General features: G+C 40.3%; 3 protein-coding genes across 4 annotated transcripts; 2 read left to right on the top strand and 1 right to left on the bottom strand.

Annotated features, from left to right (window-relative positions):
* Window positions 1–3647: 3647 nt before the first annotated feature.
* Window positions 3648–6229, bottom strand: RB195_012290 (uncharacterized protein; the record flags this gene model as incomplete). The annotated part of the gene is made up of 11 exons (XM_064194080.1): window positions 3648–3787; window positions 3852–3924; window positions 4033–4180; window positions 4297–4460; window positions 4522–4605; window positions 4673–4798; window positions 4870–4951; window positions 5006–5072; window positions 5143–5227; window positions 5936–6082; window positions 6182–6229. 11 exons carry the CDS (start codon window positions 6227–6229, stop codon window positions 3648–3650), a joined length of 1164 nt encoding a protein of 387 aa, XP_064051663.1.
* Window positions 6230–6741: 512 nt separating this feature from the next.
* RB195_012289 (uncharacterized protein) lies at window positions 6742–11356 on the top strand (the record flags this gene model as incomplete). Its single annotated transcript, XM_013445138.2, has 15 exons — window positions 6742–6876; window positions 7226–7360; window positions 7511–7613; window positions 8038–8220; window positions 8302–8399; window positions 8497–8625; window positions 8680–8840; window positions 9234–9365; window positions 9881–10016; window positions 10071–10187; window positions 10245–10319; window positions 10374–10509; window positions 10564–10727; window positions 10785–11179; window positions 11260–11356. 15 exons carry the CDS (start codon window positions 6742–6744, stop codon window positions 11354–11356), a joined length of 2196 nt encoding a protein of 731 aa, XP_013300592.2.
* A 771-nt stretch (window positions 11357–12127) lies between these two features.
* Window positions 12128–16221, top strand: RB195_012288 (uncharacterized protein; the record flags this gene model as incomplete). Of its 2 annotated transcripts, none has more annotated exons than XM_064194078.1 (11): window positions 12128–12292; window positions 13025–13108; window positions 13242–13344; window positions 14045–14167; window positions 14244–14418; window positions 14514–14601; window positions 14681–14794; window positions 14846–14940; window positions 15004–15088; window positions 15192–15335; window positions 16063–16221. In XM_064194078.1, 11 exons carry the CDS (start codon window positions 12128–12130, stop codon window positions 16219–16221), a joined length of 1335 nt encoding a protein of 444 aa, XP_064051661.1. The 2 variants fall into 2 exon arrangements, with proteins under 2 accessions (XP_064051661.1, XP_064051662.1); XM_064194079.1 differs by lacking the exon at window positions 12128–12292 and adding an exon at window positions 12949–12951.
* Window positions 16222–17388: the final 1167 nt, after the last annotated feature.

Here is a 17388-nt window from a genome sequence, read left to right as displayed (position 1 = left end):
AAACGTATAAATCAACACAGTGCTCTCTCTCTTTCTCTCTTCAAAAAAAAAAAGAAAACAAGAAAGAATTCCCCGAATGCACGTGCACAACGAGCGGGTCGGATAATTTAGAGGTATGGTGCGATGGGGAGGACATTCATCATACATTGTAATAGTCATGGTCGTCGTTTCTAGTCGATATAGGAGGCTAGTTTTAGAATAGTATAAAAATTCGAAACGCAACAACTATCACCTTATGAAATGCATCGGAAGTTTTGGGTTATCAGCCTTATCACTAATCTATTTATAAAACCACCGACTGCAGCTGACGTCGAATGAAATGTTTCGACGTACGGATTGCGGAGAAAACGTCTCTTCGGCTATTTTCAGTTCTTTTTTCTTACTGGAATTATTGCATGATAGGAATTAACTGTCCACTTCCAGTCAGTCTATTTACAGAGTTTGGTGGAGCTAAAACGTCGCTGATTCCAGCTCTATGTTCTTTTTTTTCTTAGTAACTCAAAAAGGCGAATACAACGTCTGAACAAAAAGAATGTTGCGAATATTTGTGCCGAGTATAAAATTATTAAGAAGTAACTTCTCCATAGTATAAAACAACTAATGCATTGCACAGAGAACGACTCATTGTCGAAAATCTCGGTAGAAAAAGTTAGTTTATCGATGATATTGACGTCAATCATCCGAAAAAAGTCTGCTGATTCTGTACATGGTATCAGGAGTTATAGTCGAGTCAAACTTGTGAGTCAGAGTTACGCTCCTTCATCCCTACGATATAACAGGGTCAAAACGACATGAAACAGGGTCCAGTTACGTAAACGGTCGCGCTCGAAGCGGCACGGTCGAGCGTAGCGGTTGGAACCGACGTAGGACCATCGCGAACAGGAGCGATGGATAGCGCTAGCAAGAGTCCCCTCCATCCTCCGATCCTATACGCTGGGCTTCACCGCGTCACTTCGAGCGCAACCGTTTACGCAAGCGCACAGTGCTTCGTGTTGTTTTGACTAATAGAGCTAAACAACATGAAGCACTGTGTGCTTGCGTGAGCGGCTGCGCTCGAAGTGACGCGGTGAAGCGCAGCGGTTAGGATCGAGTGAGGGCACGTTCATTGCTGCAGCTCGCGATGGTCCCACCTCGATTTCAACCACTATCTCAACCGCTCCGCTTCGAGCGCAACCGCTTAAGCGCCTATGGGGCTGAGTACATTGGCAAAACAGGAAGAGGACTATGTACCTGTGTCAAAGAAGACCTAGATGGGATCTTAAAATCAGAAACATCAATTTTAAGTGCCCATCGTAGACAGCGTCATAAGGACACCGATTTCAATATAACAGTCATGATCTTGGCACGCGAGGCAGACGTTCTGACGCGAAAAACATTGGAAGCCCTTTATACAACAGCCAAACGTCCAGCCATGAAGAAGCTGTGACCAACGAGCTGGCGCCATATCAACATCTTGACCCGGGTTTTGATCAACGGGGTCAGATGCAAGGGGAATCGTTATTAGTTACTATCAGCGGCGCAACTCCAACAGCTCCAGGGATTGCTCCGCTAATCTTACGATTTTGTGGCTATCAAGTTGAGCGCTATTGTAATCTGCTTCTCTGACGTTGTCTTTGACCTATTTTTTTGCTTTGTTTGTTCTTATTTGTGTCTGTTATTTGTTTATTTTCATTTCTTAATTTCTTGTGGGGTGACGAGGCATTTCAGGGGATAAACTTTTTTCGATTCAACAGGCTCTGCAGCAGGCGACGACGCCGAAACATTCACCTGAATAAATATCGATAGGAATTTTGGTTCAGCTCAAAAAAGCACTGCACGATTCAACCTTTGACATTGCCAAGATTCAAAGGACTTCTTGGAACTTCATCTCTAATATGTCAACATTTCAGGAGCATATACGAAACATGGGAAGAAATGCACTAACCTGTTTGGAATTAATTGTGAATACTTGATCTGAAAGTCTCCCATTCATCAAGGAGCATCGACAGCATTTAATGTTTTGATCCAGTAAATGATACACTATCGATTGATGAGCTGTCGTCGAAGCGAAGAACAGTGCCCAGGCAACAGGCAATGCAATGAATAGCTTTCGATTTGATCGAGGGGAAAAAAATCAGCCGCTCTTCCAGTCCTCAGCCCAACGATCGACACCAGTGATTTATCATCAGCGCTATGTATGCAGTTGTTTTCAGCAGGGAAATCGACCGGAGGAAGAAACCTGATAACAAAAACAACTATATATAGGCCTAGTTCTGGTGTAAAAATCTAACCATCTTCAGATACTTTATAGAAATAGATCGGTACAAATGTAGTTAAGGGGGTCAGTCAGATTTTTCTTTTTTTTTATTCATCGATCTCCGTGGTTCCTTCTGGGGTTATTCCATATTCTAAGAACGAATATGGGATGCATTCAGCAGATGAGTTGAACAAATGTGGACGGTTTCCGAAAAAAAAAAAAAAACGGAATCGGCCGAAAGTACTTCCCGGAGCTAACCTCAGCCTTCTCAAATGGGAAACTCGTAGGAATCTCCTCAGGGTCCGCATCGTTTCGTTTTGACCCTACTATAACTACCTTTACACCAATAGATCTAATTTTCGTGAAATCTTCCCTCAAGGGAAGAAATAACCAATGTTGAAAACACCAGGAAGAGAAACACTTAGATGATGAAAATTTGCCGTCTTTTTTCTTCTCTTTTCGTATCACTTGTTTATCAACATCCGACATTAGAATTTATTTCCATCGTGATTTTCCACTGACACATTGAATTTCTGCGATTAGATAGACCTATCTGTTCCATGACAATTACACCATGAAGAATGACAGAACGAGAATCGTATCACATGCAGATAAGTAAATAAATAAATAAATAAATGTGCATAAATATGGCCATCTCACACGCCAGCCGTGATAACCGCTAAATGCCCACACATGAAATCCCATCTCTACCTCAGTTAAGTAGCAAGCTCAATCAATAGTTGAGAGCGCATCACGTAGTCAGATCATGATGTTCATTGATTTCTTTGATCCTACGAGCTACCATAGGTATTGATTACCGCTCGACACGCATCTCCCGTTATCTTTATGTTCTCATTGTTTATGAATGACCAAAACTCGATAAGCGAATGCAATGACGAGATGGATTGACTCAGCCGACTCAGCTCTACTACATCCGCTGAAGAAAAACAAACAAAAACACAAATAAAAGTGAACAGAATCAAACAACATCAAGGAAATTTCTCATCAATTAGTCTTTAGTTATTATGAAGTGCGAAAATGCCAAACTAAAGAGAACTATAGAGGATTTAGGAGCAGAATTGAGCACACAAGAGAGAATCATTTGTTGAGCTAAGGAAACACTAAATCAAAGCTCACAAAACAAATTCAACCTTACCAAAAAATCTAACGAATATAACATTTTTCATAAGAGTCGTTTTGTCACAGTGGAGTTCCTTAGCGAATTTTATGGCACTAAAAAATATTCTTTTTTAATATTTAGAACTCTTGTCTATAAAACCTCATCTACGCTTGATTAGTAATGCTTGGGATGCTCGGATGAAGTCTTCGTTTGCATGTTGACTGGCAACGATAAACAATGGTGCTTTGTAAATAACAACTAAAAAAGTTCTGCAAGCAGCTTATAACTTCATCACAGCTTCGGTCTAAGTCCATCAACAAATATATCCTGGTTCTGGTCGAGTGGTGCGAAGTACCACGCCACTTTTTCATCCGTAACTTCTTTGAGTGTTGTGGGTTTCCACTTCGGATTCCTATCCTTGTCGATCAAAACTAAAAGTACAAATCTACAGTCATTTCCAAGATAGGGAGTTGATAAGACAGGTGAATTAATTACTTGCTCGACAGCCCTCGTAAAAATCGTGATCCTCTAAACAACGTTGAGTCAATCGGTACTCCATAGTGAAAACCTTAAAGGAAAGTTCATTTAAGATAGCCTTCGTAAAAATTGGTTTAGGATAGGTCACACAATCTTCTCCTTCTTCAAAACTGGCAAATCATTCAGAATGGGTGAATACCTCGTCGAAGCTCATTTTTGCTCCATTTTCTAGTTGTTTGAAAGTGACTTTCAGGGAGGTTGGACTCATTTTCGCTAGCGTTTCCAATTGTTTCTTAGACCACTCCGAATTTTCTTTTCTCAGATTTTCTAGTACTTCTTCAACTGATCTGAAAACGAACCAATCATATTTGTAAAATAAAAAGGAGGAAGATATCCTAAGCTTAGCCCTGTTTAAAGAAGCAGTTCACAATCGACGCGGTTCGTATGTTGAAGTTCAACTAACTTAGCATGGAAGGTTCGGTTTATGACTGGAATATGCTGCTCCAAAGAGAAATGAGGAATATTGGATGGTTGGAATTCGCGGATCGCAGTATCGACAGTTTTGTCGGTGACAGCATCCAACGACAGAAGTTTCTTTTGTAAGTCTCCAAGTTTTGAGGATGGGACCTAGAATTTCGTTTCACTTGCGTTACTTTTAACCTTGCTGTTAGTACAATTAAAGACCAACGAAATGTGTCGCTAAGCCGGCGTGGAATGCGTCAGCACCTTGAAGTCTGTAGCCAGTTAAAGCCAGATACAGGCCGAGATTATTCTGGAATGAGAGACATTACAACCTCACAAACAAATGGGATTTCTCGACAATCTTGTAAGTAACGAACTTTTAGTCGAGACAAGAAGTACGACCCGCCAACATCAGGAAAAAGTCCAAGAGCTGTTTCTGGCATAGCAAGCATCGTACGTTCAGTACCAACACGGAACTTGCCATTAACAGAAAGGCCACAACCCTTAAAGATGACCCGTCCATTGAAAGAGGCACAATTACATATTTACGCCGGAAAAGCAGGAAAAAACTCACTCCTCCCATGACGATTCCATCAATGAAAGCAACGAATGGTTTCGAAAGGCTACCTATGAGGTGGTTAAGGTGGTACTCTTCCCTGAATAGCAACGCTTCGTACGGAAAGAGTTAATTTGACAGAGTAACAACTTACTTGAAAAAGTCTTTATGAATAGTGGAAGTGCCGCCCTCTTTTGCCGCCTTAGCAGATCTTATTACGGCTGAACTCCTTAATAAAGGTGTTCCAAGTGAAATACCAACAATTGCTAATAAATACTGAACATTATTCACCTAGGACATCTCCGCCGGCGCAGAAAGCCTTTTCACCCGATCCTTTAAGAATGATCATGTTCACATCTTTGGCATCTTCCCATTCCTAAACAGGACTTTTCTTCTGTTGCAGCTAAGTCAAAGAAAAAATCTGTCGCTCTATAACCTCTTGAAGGATTCATCCAAAAATTTTATGTTTCTGAAGCTCAGTTAATTTCTAGGGCGAATTCTACTAAGTTAAGGGCATCGTTTCACGAAATTGACGTAGTATGGAAACTCCAGAGAACCCGTACAGTTCGAGTTGTAGATTACGGAACCCACCTTCGCTCAACTCCTGCTAATCGTCGTTAAAATCGTCGTGGAAGATGGCGTTCTTTCCTACGAGGTAAGTTGGAACGCGCCACCCGAGTGCACGTGCCGCGCCCACGAGCGAGCGATCGAAGATCAATTATGCATCCTCACCAGCTTATTCAAGTAAAACCAATGCATAGGCTGCTGAGAGGATCGAAGCGTGTACAAGCGGATGTGTTCTAACGTACCTCGTAGGAACGAACGCCGTTTCCACACCGTATTTTAGAGTGACTAAGCGGAATTGAGGGGGCCAAGTCGGGTTCCGTAATCTACAAGCCGAACTCTATGGATTCCCTGTGGATTCCGTACTGCGACAATTTCGTGATATGCTGGCTTTAATTTCGTAGAATTCGCCTTAAGAACTAACTGAACTCAAGAAGCACAAAATTTTTGGATGAATTTAATAGAGGACCTTCCGCGTTTCGCCACCTTTGGCAAAAAAAAAATTCAAAAGAAAACATACCCTCATGCGCGGATACATCTCACGGATCATAGGGATGTTGAGTGCATTCAAAGCTTTCGGTCGGTTCAACGTCAGCACCCGTTTAGAGCCATGATTCTCAATAAGAACTTCCGAAGCAGAGCTACTCATTGCCATTTGGAGCAAATTCTGAAAAAGACAGAATTAATTGTCCATACGTCAATTTCCCTACAAATTTTTAATAATTCTGTCCAATTTTCAAAAATTGCTTCAGTTAAAATATCCTACCTTTGCATGTACAGTCGTAATCCGTTGTAATAGCGAAGTGGAGAGCATCTGAAGTAAGGGGAGTGCTAGAAGGACAAGGAATCGAACAAGATATTAGCCTAGCTCAGAAAGAGTCAGTAACCATTTTGACAGCAATCAAACCCTATATAGAGTAATTTCCACAAGGAAACCCAATAAATTCAGAGAGATTACAAAAGAGCCGTACACCTTTGAGAAACTTGAAGAATAGGAATCCGAAAATCAAATCTGTCCTAATTCATACAGGAAAGAAAAAGAAACAAAAGAACACCCAGAAGGAGTTAGTAGCTCCAAATTCAAAAAAAAATTACAACTATAACAGCTACATGTATGGAAAATCACAGAAGATATGAGAAAAACAGGATGACGATGGCATCTGAGTACGCATGCCCTCGAAATTTCAGGCCACAGCGCTTGATGAGCTCGAATCCGGATCCACGCGACGCAACCGCTGTAGCAAGTCTCAAATTTTCGAGGTTTCGGAGAGATTCGGATTTCCGAAGGGATTTCTCAATATTCTCGCTGAATTAGTCCCTTTGAGAATGTCAGAAAATTCACCGGTGGACACATTCAAAGCACCTCCTCTTCCCCTGCACAAAAGCCACAAAGTTCCCGTCGATGACGTCCATTCTACGAATTTCGGAGTAGTTGAGGATATCACCCGCGAAACTGCTATGGTGAGATTATGTTTATTGTGAAGAGCATTGGATCCTTAGTAACCGTTCCATTTCTCCGTGATCTGACAAAATGTGTGGGGGAATCAGAACTGCTCGGGTCGGAGATCAGGATCTGATTCCTTTGACAATTTCCTCGATGGTTCTAGATTTTTGTGAGGTATGAAAGTAGAGGCAAGGATAGTCATTTATTTATTCCACCTGTTCTCGTCTATCACCTGCGACGGCGTGGAAAATAGTGGGGATTTTCTAACCGAAGCGCTTTTTTCAAATACTTTTGAAATTGCGTAGAGGAATGTAGTTCGGCCGCAGATCGTTTGAAAAATGCTGACCACTAATTTGTTTAATTTAGCCTGAAGAAGAGCCCCATTCACCAGTTGAACGTGCAGTTGTTGAAGCGAAGATCTCAATAACTCATCCTGCACTGCACTACACGGCTCCACCATGGGCCTCTGTGCCGGACCCTGGACAAGGATACAAGCTGGAGGTTCGATTTTAGACAGTTCTTGAATCTTACCGTCTATATTTGTTTTTTTAAGACTTGTGCTTTGGATTTTTGCGACAATTCATCTTTTTTTTCGTTTATATTTCTAGACTTTATAGCTGTTCTTGGTGGTTAGAAAAGTGGACTTTTTAGGTAGTCAAGAATGGTGCAGTTGTGGACACAATTGATCTGGATGTAAGAAAACATGAAACTTTTGTTGTTATCGGTCGACTACCTAATTGCGATGTTGTGCTTGGTGAGTTATTTGGAAGCAATCTCTTGTCAACGACTTTTTCAAAGCTTTCCCAATAGATTTCTTGATTTAAAATAGCTGTAGATAAACAATTTGCTAAAAATCTCAATTTTGGACAAATTGTAGCTGGCGAGGCGGAAGAGAGGGGCACTCAACCGCGCTTTTGTTTCTGGAAGTGATCAACCAAGTTATTCGGCGACCTGGAACCTAAGCATTAGTCTTAGAGAATCCAAGAGATGTAGGTTAAAGCTACTAAGAGAAACAGAAGGAAGATAGAGGTTCTAGAAATAACAGAGCGGCTGAGTACACCCTTCCCCTTCCCTGGAAAAGGCAATTTTTTTTCATGGCTGTGTGGTTTTGAATTGTCTGCTATTCATATCTAATGATAAGTTGTGATCCAATCAAACCCACTCATTTTCGGTTCCAGATCATCCATCGATTTCTCGTTACCATTGTGTACTGCAATATGGTGAAGACCCAATGGATAAGACTGGAAAGGGTTGGCATGTGTACGATATGGGTAGCACGCACGGGAGCAAAGCTAACAAGAAGAAACTTCCTCCGAAGCAGTACATGCGTATCAGAGTCGGTTTTGTGCTGCAGTTTGGAGGTAACTGAGAGCTTCTCTCGTTTCACTGGCGCGTCATGCAATTTTTGCGTTTTTTTTTGCTTTTTAATATATTTTCTCTAGGCAGTACAAGAGTATTGTCCCTACTGGGACCTTCCTCCGACTGTGAACCCGAATGGGAGCTTTCTCCAACTGAAATGAGAGAGAAGATGCATAAAAAAGTGAGGTGTTCTTGGGTAATATACTGCTTAGTAAGCACCTTGCTAGGATTATGTTAATGAGAGATAGTCGTAGTATTATTTTCGGTGATTGTTGTAGGCACTGGACGCGAAACTCGCGGCGGCGGCAAGGAAAGAGTTTGAAGCAGAAAAAGCCAAAGAGTCTGACTCGTCGGAGGGCATTGACTGGGGTATGAACTATGGCGAGGACGATGCGCCAGCAGCAGATGTATTCAATTTTACTGTTCCACTCACACGAGTTCCTAACTGATTTGCTTTTAAGATTGAGTTGGATCCGCACTTAATGGAGGATCGCGAGCAGTATTATCAGGCAGATCCCAAGAAGGCGCTGGCGAAGTTCTTCGAACGTGAAGGTTTTGATATGGAATTTCAATTGTCAGAGCAAGGGTCTGGACATACGCATAAGTGGACATGTTGTATAGAGTAAGTAGTTATAGAGCCTGGTTCTGGTGTATTTGTTCTTGGGTTGGTTCCTGAACAAATGTATAAAAATAAAGATGCAAAAACTGGTCACAGTTTGAGAAATTAGGAACCGTACCATTCTGCACCAATTTGCTCTCCGTTTTTTTTCAACTGCTACTTACTTTGTTGCTTCAGTTATGTGTAGTTAATGTCTCGCTCATTTATTAACGTGCAGTTAGAAACGTGCTCACTATAATTGTCGTGTCAGTAATTTTTCTTTGGGTGGACGCAGCACATTTTTCTGCGGCTGCAAAAAAATCATAAATAACGATGAGACATTATGAGCTGTCCCTTCCACGGTTCTTGAAATACATATTCACTCTCAAGCGTCGAATAACTTATTTACTACTTCAGGTTACCTATTGAAGTAAATGGTGTTGATCGTGCTGTCATCGCACAAGCTACGGTATCTACTTCGAAGAAGGACGCCCAAGTACAGTGTGCGTTGGAAGCTTGTCGAATCCTTGATGCCCATGGAGTTCTGAGGTTTGTTTTTTTTTTCGTCTGTTTTCACTTTTCTCAATTTCTGTCAACTTGACCCAGGTGAGTTACGCAGTTATGTTCCCAACTGTCTTTTATCTTTTATGTTTTTTGTCCTCTCTTACTGTTTTGCAACAATATATTGTTCGCTCCGCTCTTGGCTTTTGGCTTCTTTAGGGCCGCTGCGATGCGACTGAGCTCGATTTTGTCATTTGTTTCTTCCGCCTATGCTTATCGCATCGCAGTGACCACGATGCTGCTTTCTTTGTCAAGCGGTTTCTTTAGTGGTATGTCGCATTCCTGATTATTCAAAAGCAGAAGTAGATTGCTAGTTTGTTTTGATGTTGTGAGAAATCTTTATAAAACACTCAAAGTTCGTTTCATCTTTTCGTTAGCTCTTCTTCATCAGTAGATTCTTGTTCCAAAGAATGTTCGAAAGGAAGGACCTTCTCAACAAATTTCAGCCTGTTATCACTTTTCTTTCTTGTGTTTAGTTCATTAATCACTCATCATCTTTCCAGACGTTCTACTACTAAATCTCGAACTAAAAACAAGGATCTAGAAGCAAATGATTTCTATGATGATGACGATGACGAGTACTTGGATCGAACCGGTCAAATTGAGAAGCAGCGGGAGAAGCGCATGATGTGGGCTAAGGTAGGAATATTATTTTTAAGGTTATTTTATCATGCAAAGTTTTTTGTTTTCCAGAATAAAACGGGCGAAAAAGTTGAGAAAAAGAGTACATACGAATCATTATGCACGGAACTTGAGGAAACACGTTCAGCTATTACTGAATTAAAGAAGACTCTTGAGGATATGCACAACGCAAGTCCCACTTCTGAGATTCGTTGAAGTTTTCAATCGTTTATCCTTATTTTATAGGCGAAAATGTCACAAAGCACTGGTGATTCGTTGGATGATTATTGTAGACAGCTAAATCAAGGAATGGATGTGAAGGTAGTCTTGGTGCTGTCCCTAAATCAAATCCGTCAGATTAATTAAGACATTCAGTCAAAAACCGACATATCTATTCTTCGACAAAAACTGGTCGCGCTCACTCATGACTCCCAACGTTTGGAGAAACTTGTGAAGATTGCGAAGCCAGTAGCACTACCAGAACTTAAGGTGGCTGGTACCAACACATCCGGTTAGTTTCTGTATGTTCTCTGTAGGTATCATTTAATTTAATCGTATGATTTAGGCGCTGATAAACAAGCTTTCTTACGTAAGATGATGATGCTCGGAAGGAAGAAGGCAGCTGATGCGAAGGCTGCTGAAAAAGAAGAAGAAAAAGTAGTGAAAGGTCCCGCACAAATGCCTTCAACCAGTGAAACTTTTAAGCCCGAAATAGAAGAGGATGAGGAGGTGATGAAGACATTTTTTCTCCAATTCACCATATTTTTTAACACATTTGATTTTTAGAATAATTCGGTATCTGACGGAAGAGCGACCTGCTCGAGTGCTGCCAACAATACCGAATCGACCGAAAGAGCCCCGTCCTCCCCTCCCGTTCAACAAAAAGAACGGAACACCGTTGATCCCAAAAGTGTAAAAGAAGACGTTCCAGAAACTGTTTCAAAAAACATCAATTCTACCCCAAAGACACCAGTAACTTCCTCAGAACCTGTTAAAACTAAAAGGCAAATTGTTGACGAAATTGTCCACGGAGATAAGGACGAGCGGTTAAACTTGTCTAAGCGATCAATTTCGGAGGACGGAGAGGACGAAGATGAGAAAACAACACCGAAGAAGAAACGACGCATGAGAGTCAGAGCTAGTCGACCCACAGTGAGCACTGAAGATGATTATGGAGATAGGTATGTGCAGTTTCCTTATTTCTTCCATTAATTTCCAAGAGATTTAAAGGTCATCTAGTCCCCTGTATTGATTTGTTCAGTGTCAATGATGATCGCTACGCGACTTGGCTTCCACCCGAAAATCAAAGTGGCGATGGAAAAACTGCTTTGAATAGCAAATTTGCTGGAAGATATTGACCAGTATTTTGTGCTTCTTGGTTATTTCATTATTCTCGCCACGTTTTATTTTTTCTTTCAATTTTTCTTTTGTAGAATGAATCTCTCGTCGTTGTATTGTCTATACATTCTGTTTGTATTTGAAAAGTAATAAAATCTTGACTATGATGTAATTAATTGCTTCATTCATGACCAAAACGACTAAAAATGAGGAAAAAATGAGGCCACGAAAAAAAAAGAAGAGAAAAATTACGACTGATTTAATTCGCATCGAACTATTGCGGTGGCTTGTGTGCAGACATCGTATTTCTCCATCTCCGTCGATCGATCACGCAAAAATCGACAGCGCGATGGTGCCAGCGTTAACGAGGAAAGATTTTCCTACAGCCATTACTACGAAACAATCATAGTCATGTATAACAGCTAAAGAAAAATAAGAGAAAAATGAGGAGGAAAAGAGGTTTGAGAGGCTTATCTGCTCCATCTTCTTTTCGGTTATCTTTTTATTGTCAGTCGACACAATACGTTCTATGGGGACAGCGTTATCTCAGTCGGAATGTCATTGTTACATTTGTTTGGTGTTCCTTTTCGATCGTTGGGATAGTTTTAGAGATGCTTCCAGATTTCCGGCTATCTGTCATATGAAATCTTCGTTTTCGTTGCTACAGCCTAATCTACACCATTGTTCCGTCGATTTTCTCGTCGGTCGCGTATGACATGCATTTGTTTCGTAGTTTCTCATTGAATAAATGATAAAGGATGAAGTGCCCGACGGCAATCAATCAGCTTCAGATGCGTCACTACGTTCACTTCAATTCAGAATCGTTTGAGGTTTACGAACGTGTAATTGGTCCATGCAATGACTTGCAGGGGCTGGCCGAAGTGTCAAGTCAGTGTTTTCATCCTCCCAGAGAAGTCTGGTACCAATTTATCGACCCCGGAGAGATGAAAGGCATGGTGGGCACTAAGGCGGATTCGAACCTCTGATCGATCGTGTAGACAGCGGAACCTCCTATCGACTGGGCTACACCCGCCACATTTTGTGTTGGTTCATAAACGGTGAAATCAAACGGGTCATACATCTTGGAAAACTGGAGCGTCTATGCAAAACAAGGAGAACCAGCCAAACAATGCCAACAAATCGTTCTAACAGATAAATCACAGGATCGAATAATAGCGAAAAACGAAGGAATGCGTCAAACCTCCAGTTCACGAGTGGTCTGAATAGAACAAAGACGTACTGTGCCTTGGCAATATCTGCATTTGACTAATGCTATCACGCAATAATACAGACGTGAGGAAGCAAGTGCTCGCGTGTTCTTTCGTCGTTCTTTCTGAGTGTTGTATGACTTCTGCCAGAATTTCTGTGCTCATTGTGGAATATGATGAAACATAGCTCAAGAATGGTTTTATTTCTGAATTTCCTGCTAAATCCCCGGTGTTTGATTTTGATCCGTGGTATCCGGTGTTATGGTACGTTTTTTATGGCGCTATCGAATAATTCGCGAATTTTCAGGAACTGGTACTGTGACACGTGACTGCAACGAAAAGACTTCAGGATTACTCACTGGTTGTTTCGTTCGCACAATCCCTGTAGCTGGATATTAAATCCAATGGTAGTATTTTGAAAAATTTCACTTCTTTCCTGTTCATCTTACGATATTCTTTTGATATTCTCTTTTGTACTAGGGTGCAAACTCATCGTCTCAGCTCGAACGTGAAATAAACGGGGAACCGCATTCGGGAAATGAACATTATTATGGATTAGTAAACGTAAGTTAGTTATATGCTAAGTTTATGTTATTTCTTTTTTCTGGATGCTAAAATTAGTCATCAGTAGCACTACTGTTCTACCTTTTTTTCGATGGTATTCTTTTTTTTCCTCCTAAACCTTGATGCAATTTAGTTCGGCAACACATGTTACTGCAATTCCGTCATTCAAGCTTTATATTTTTGTCGGCCGTTTCGTGAGAAAATACTCCAATACAAGCAACAACTTAAGAAGACAGGTAAACGAACCAACTATTATTCTCTTTCTTGGTCGAGTTTTGAGATAAGTAGTTCAGTGACTACTTTTTCTTGTTCTTTCTTTTATTCCTTCATATTTGCTTTCTACAGGTTCATTATTTGAAAATATGTATGTCGATTTGTGGATAAGTGGGTTTCAGTGCATGACTTTTCTGTGTTTTATGCTGCGCTCAGTTTATTTAACGCGCTGACATTTTCTGGAAACAGCGGCATAGTTCATTGGAAATTGAAGGGAAGGATACAGTTTTTGAGGTCTTGTGGGAAACACTCTTTCTTAAGCAGCAAGAAAGAAGAAGCAAGATTGATCCTTTTTTATCATATATGCTCATTAATTACTACTTTTGTCTTTGTTTTTTGTTCTGACCCTGCTGCGTCACCCTATTATTTGTCTGTCAGAGGAAGGAAGGCTTTGTTTTCATCGTTTGTAGTCCATGGAAGTCACATTTTCCCTATGGATATTCTTCCGTAGTCTAGGATCTCCTGCGAATACTGAAATGTTAACACTTCACGGCAATTTCAGACTGAAATTCTCACCCTGATAATTCAAACCTTATACTAACACTTTATTTGTATAAATTGCAGCAAAAAGGGTTGACGCATCCCAAGTGTATTGATACCCCAGAGAGTTTATCCATTTGTTTCTATACAAATATTCCTCAGCACATCTGTAAATCATTTAAGGTAGTCAAAAAGAGAATCTGGTTACTTGCCTTGCCGATCTTTTCCATAATATTGCAACACAAAAGCGTCGAGTTGGTACGATCGCCCCGAAACGGTTCATCACGAAGTTGAAAAAAGAGAATGGTAACTTTTAGTTCTATAGTTCTATGTGACTATTTTCCCCTGTCATTGTAATAGAATAGGTAATGTATTGTTTCAGAACTTTTCGACAACTATATGCAGCAAGACGCTCACGAGTTCTTAAATTATCTACTGAATACAGTATCTGAGACGCTCATTGAAGAGAAAAATGCCGAGAGAGAGCGCTTGTTGAGAAATGGCACGTTACGTAAGGGCACTTTGGGGACTGAACGAGGGCGAGACGAGGCCAGCGGGTTTGTTCTATTTGATATATCTATTTAAGCTGTTGAAGTTTTCATTTTGTTGAATTATTTTGCATTTCTGGAACGTACGTCCTTTGTAACTTTAGGTCGTCATCAAAAACTGATACTACATGGATTCACGAAATTTTTCAAGGAACTCTCACGAATGAAACCCGATGTTTATGTTGTGAAACTGTAGGTTAACTCACTCTTCAATGCTTGTGACGTCTTACAAAAAAAAACAACTATTAAACATAAAAAGGAATAGTTGTAGGTGTCAAGCAAAGACGAAGATTTCCTTGATTTGTCTGTTGATATAGATCAAAATGCTTCAATTACTCACTGTTTGCGAGTATTTAGTGAAACGGAAACATTGTGTGGAGATCAGGTTGGGTTTTCTCGTTAATTTTTACATGTCCATACAAAACGTTTTCTTAAGAAATATTTCTGCGAAACATGTTCGTCTAAACAAGAAGCTCAGAAACGAATGCGTATAAAACGGTTGCCGCATATGTTAGCGTTGCACTTGAAGCGGTATGTAAAAACCTTTCGTATCACGGTTAGCTCAACGTCTGTTCTATAAATTGGTTATTTCAGCTTTAAATATATGGATCAACTTAGTCGTTACACGAAACTATCGTATCGCGTCTTGTTCCCGCTTGAGTTACGGCTTTTTAATGTGGTAAGTAGGTTGGGTGAGATGAAAGAACAAAATCTATGTGGTTTCAATTAATTCTTTTAAAATTTCCAAATTTATTCAATGGTTGTCGAAACGGTTATTGCAGAGTGATGACGCATCAAATGGCGACCGCCTCTATGACTTGATTGCGGCAGTTGTGCACTGTGGAGCGACACCAAATCGTGGTCACTACATAACAATAGTAAAAAGCAATTCATTTTGGTTGCTGTTTGATGACGACATAGTTGATGTAAGTAGTTTTTCTAATACAATTGAAAGAGCTTGTCTAAGTTTTCGTTAACAAGTAGGGGACTTTGTGGACTTTCGTTCCTCCTTAAACACTTTATTTTATTTTTATTTCAACCTTCTATATCGTATTTATTTAAACACCATTATATTATATATGCCACTACCACCACTATATATATTATATATTATATATACAGTATTCATCTCTTTTCCCCCTGAAATTTGTTTCTGGAGTCGTTGTCTTGGTGCTGATTTAGTTGATTTTGGTGAAATCTTGCCCGTATTCTATTTTTATTATCTTTTTTTTTCACTCGAGTTTGATGTTTTGCTTGTTTATTTGTCGTGCTGATCACCAGCAGATGTTTTATTTGGATTATCCACTAACCTCAGTTGTAATTGTTCTGTGTCTTTGGGAAATTTGGCGTGATAGGCGTTACATCGTTCCGAATCTAAGCTCTTTTTAGACTTTTGGAACGGTGAAAACAATAAAATAAGGGAATAAGGGATCCACCCACGATTCATCGTTTTACTTTAGTACAAAAGAGGAAATCTGTTCGCTGAATATTCCTAGCTCAAGTTTCGACTTATTGGTCGTTTTATGTGATAAATACGACTTCACGCATTAACTGATGCTAAATTCTATTTTTGGTCATTCGAATTCTATATTTCCTTCGGTTGGGTTCTTAAAATGAAAGTTGTTTCAAAGTAACTGAGCACCATCTTTGCAGAAAATGGATATCTCTTCTATGGAGGATTTCTTCGGACTCTCTGATGGCGGCTTGCAGAAAAATTCCGAATCAGCCTACATTCTGTTCTACCAAGCTCGAGATTGCCCGGATTTATTGAAAACGAGCGGCTCAGCCATCTCGAATCACGCCTCTATTTAACGGCTTGCCTCTTCAATATTTGCTAATATGTTTCCCTGTCGTTCGTACCGTTCTAGTCGCTTGATTCCTGTGCTAATACTTAGTCTTTAGTCTTTTTTCTATCAGCTCGGATTGGTGATTCCCCACAGGTCGCATCTTTGAAAAAATTGAACATTAAAATCCTTTTTCTGAGAAAAAGGTTATGAAAGTACGCCACCATTTCTCTCGCTTGTGCTGAGATAATCCACTGAAGTTCTTCTCATTTAGAAACGCGTTCTAGGAAATACTTAATGATCCACGTATTTGTAGTAAGTCAGGTATGCGTGCCTATCCTATCATGATTGATTGTAAAACGCCAACAAGTTCCATGTTCCTGTGTCTAGCTTTCCTGTCAGAAGCTTTTCGCTCTCGACATTGTGTCAACCATTAAAAAGGTCCTATAGAGCGTATAGGCTATGTAAGGTGCAGTTGAGTTCGCCAAATAGCGCAAATAGCAAATTTTGGACTCACAGACTTATTTTATAGTAGGGACTTATCGCATGGATGGCTAATGCTGATGTCGCATGGACCCAAATAGCAATAGAGTAGGTTCAGATAGAATTTGATTATTCTCCAGAGTTGTATGAATAACACATGGAATATTTCGCTTGTTTTTAATTGAGATTTTGAGAGACTCATTATTGTGTGTTGAAAATAATAGGAGATGTTGACCGGTCGGGTTAGCGTTGAATTGTTTGTGATGAATTGACTGTGTACATATATATTCAACTAATAAAGTAATGAATCATCGTTGGAGTTCATACATACGGAATTTTTTCATTAGAGTTTCATCGCAGCTTTTTTTACGTACAGAAATCTGTTTCGGGATAAAAAGTTAGAGGCATCACCCCACTAATCTGCGGTGGTACGGATTTCAGCTGGAGTATTCGTATGCGGAATCGTAGATTATGGCGAGAAGGGTGATTCCGTCCATTTCTTCCTAGTTACCGTAGAAAATGGCCCGGGAGATACTGGGCTTCGGACGTTCCGGTGCGCTACTTTCTACAAGAAGTTCGATTGGAGCGCCAGCCTTGTACACGCACCGCTTCTATCCTGCCGTTTTTTTTACGGCAGTTAGGAAGAAATGGACGGAATCACCCCTCCCCATAATCTACTATCCCGTATACGAATACTCCACCTGAAATCTAT

The sequence above is a fragment of the Necator americanus genome, chromosome III, assembly GCF_031761385.1.
Source record: "Necator americanus strain Aroian chromosome III, whole genome shotgun sequence".
NCBI lineage: Eukaryota > Metazoa > Nematoda > Chromadorea > Rhabditida > Ancylostomatidae > Necator > Necator americanus.
The sequence above is the reverse complement of the archived record's forward strand: the minus strand, read 5'-3'. Positions and strand labels throughout refer to the sequence as shown.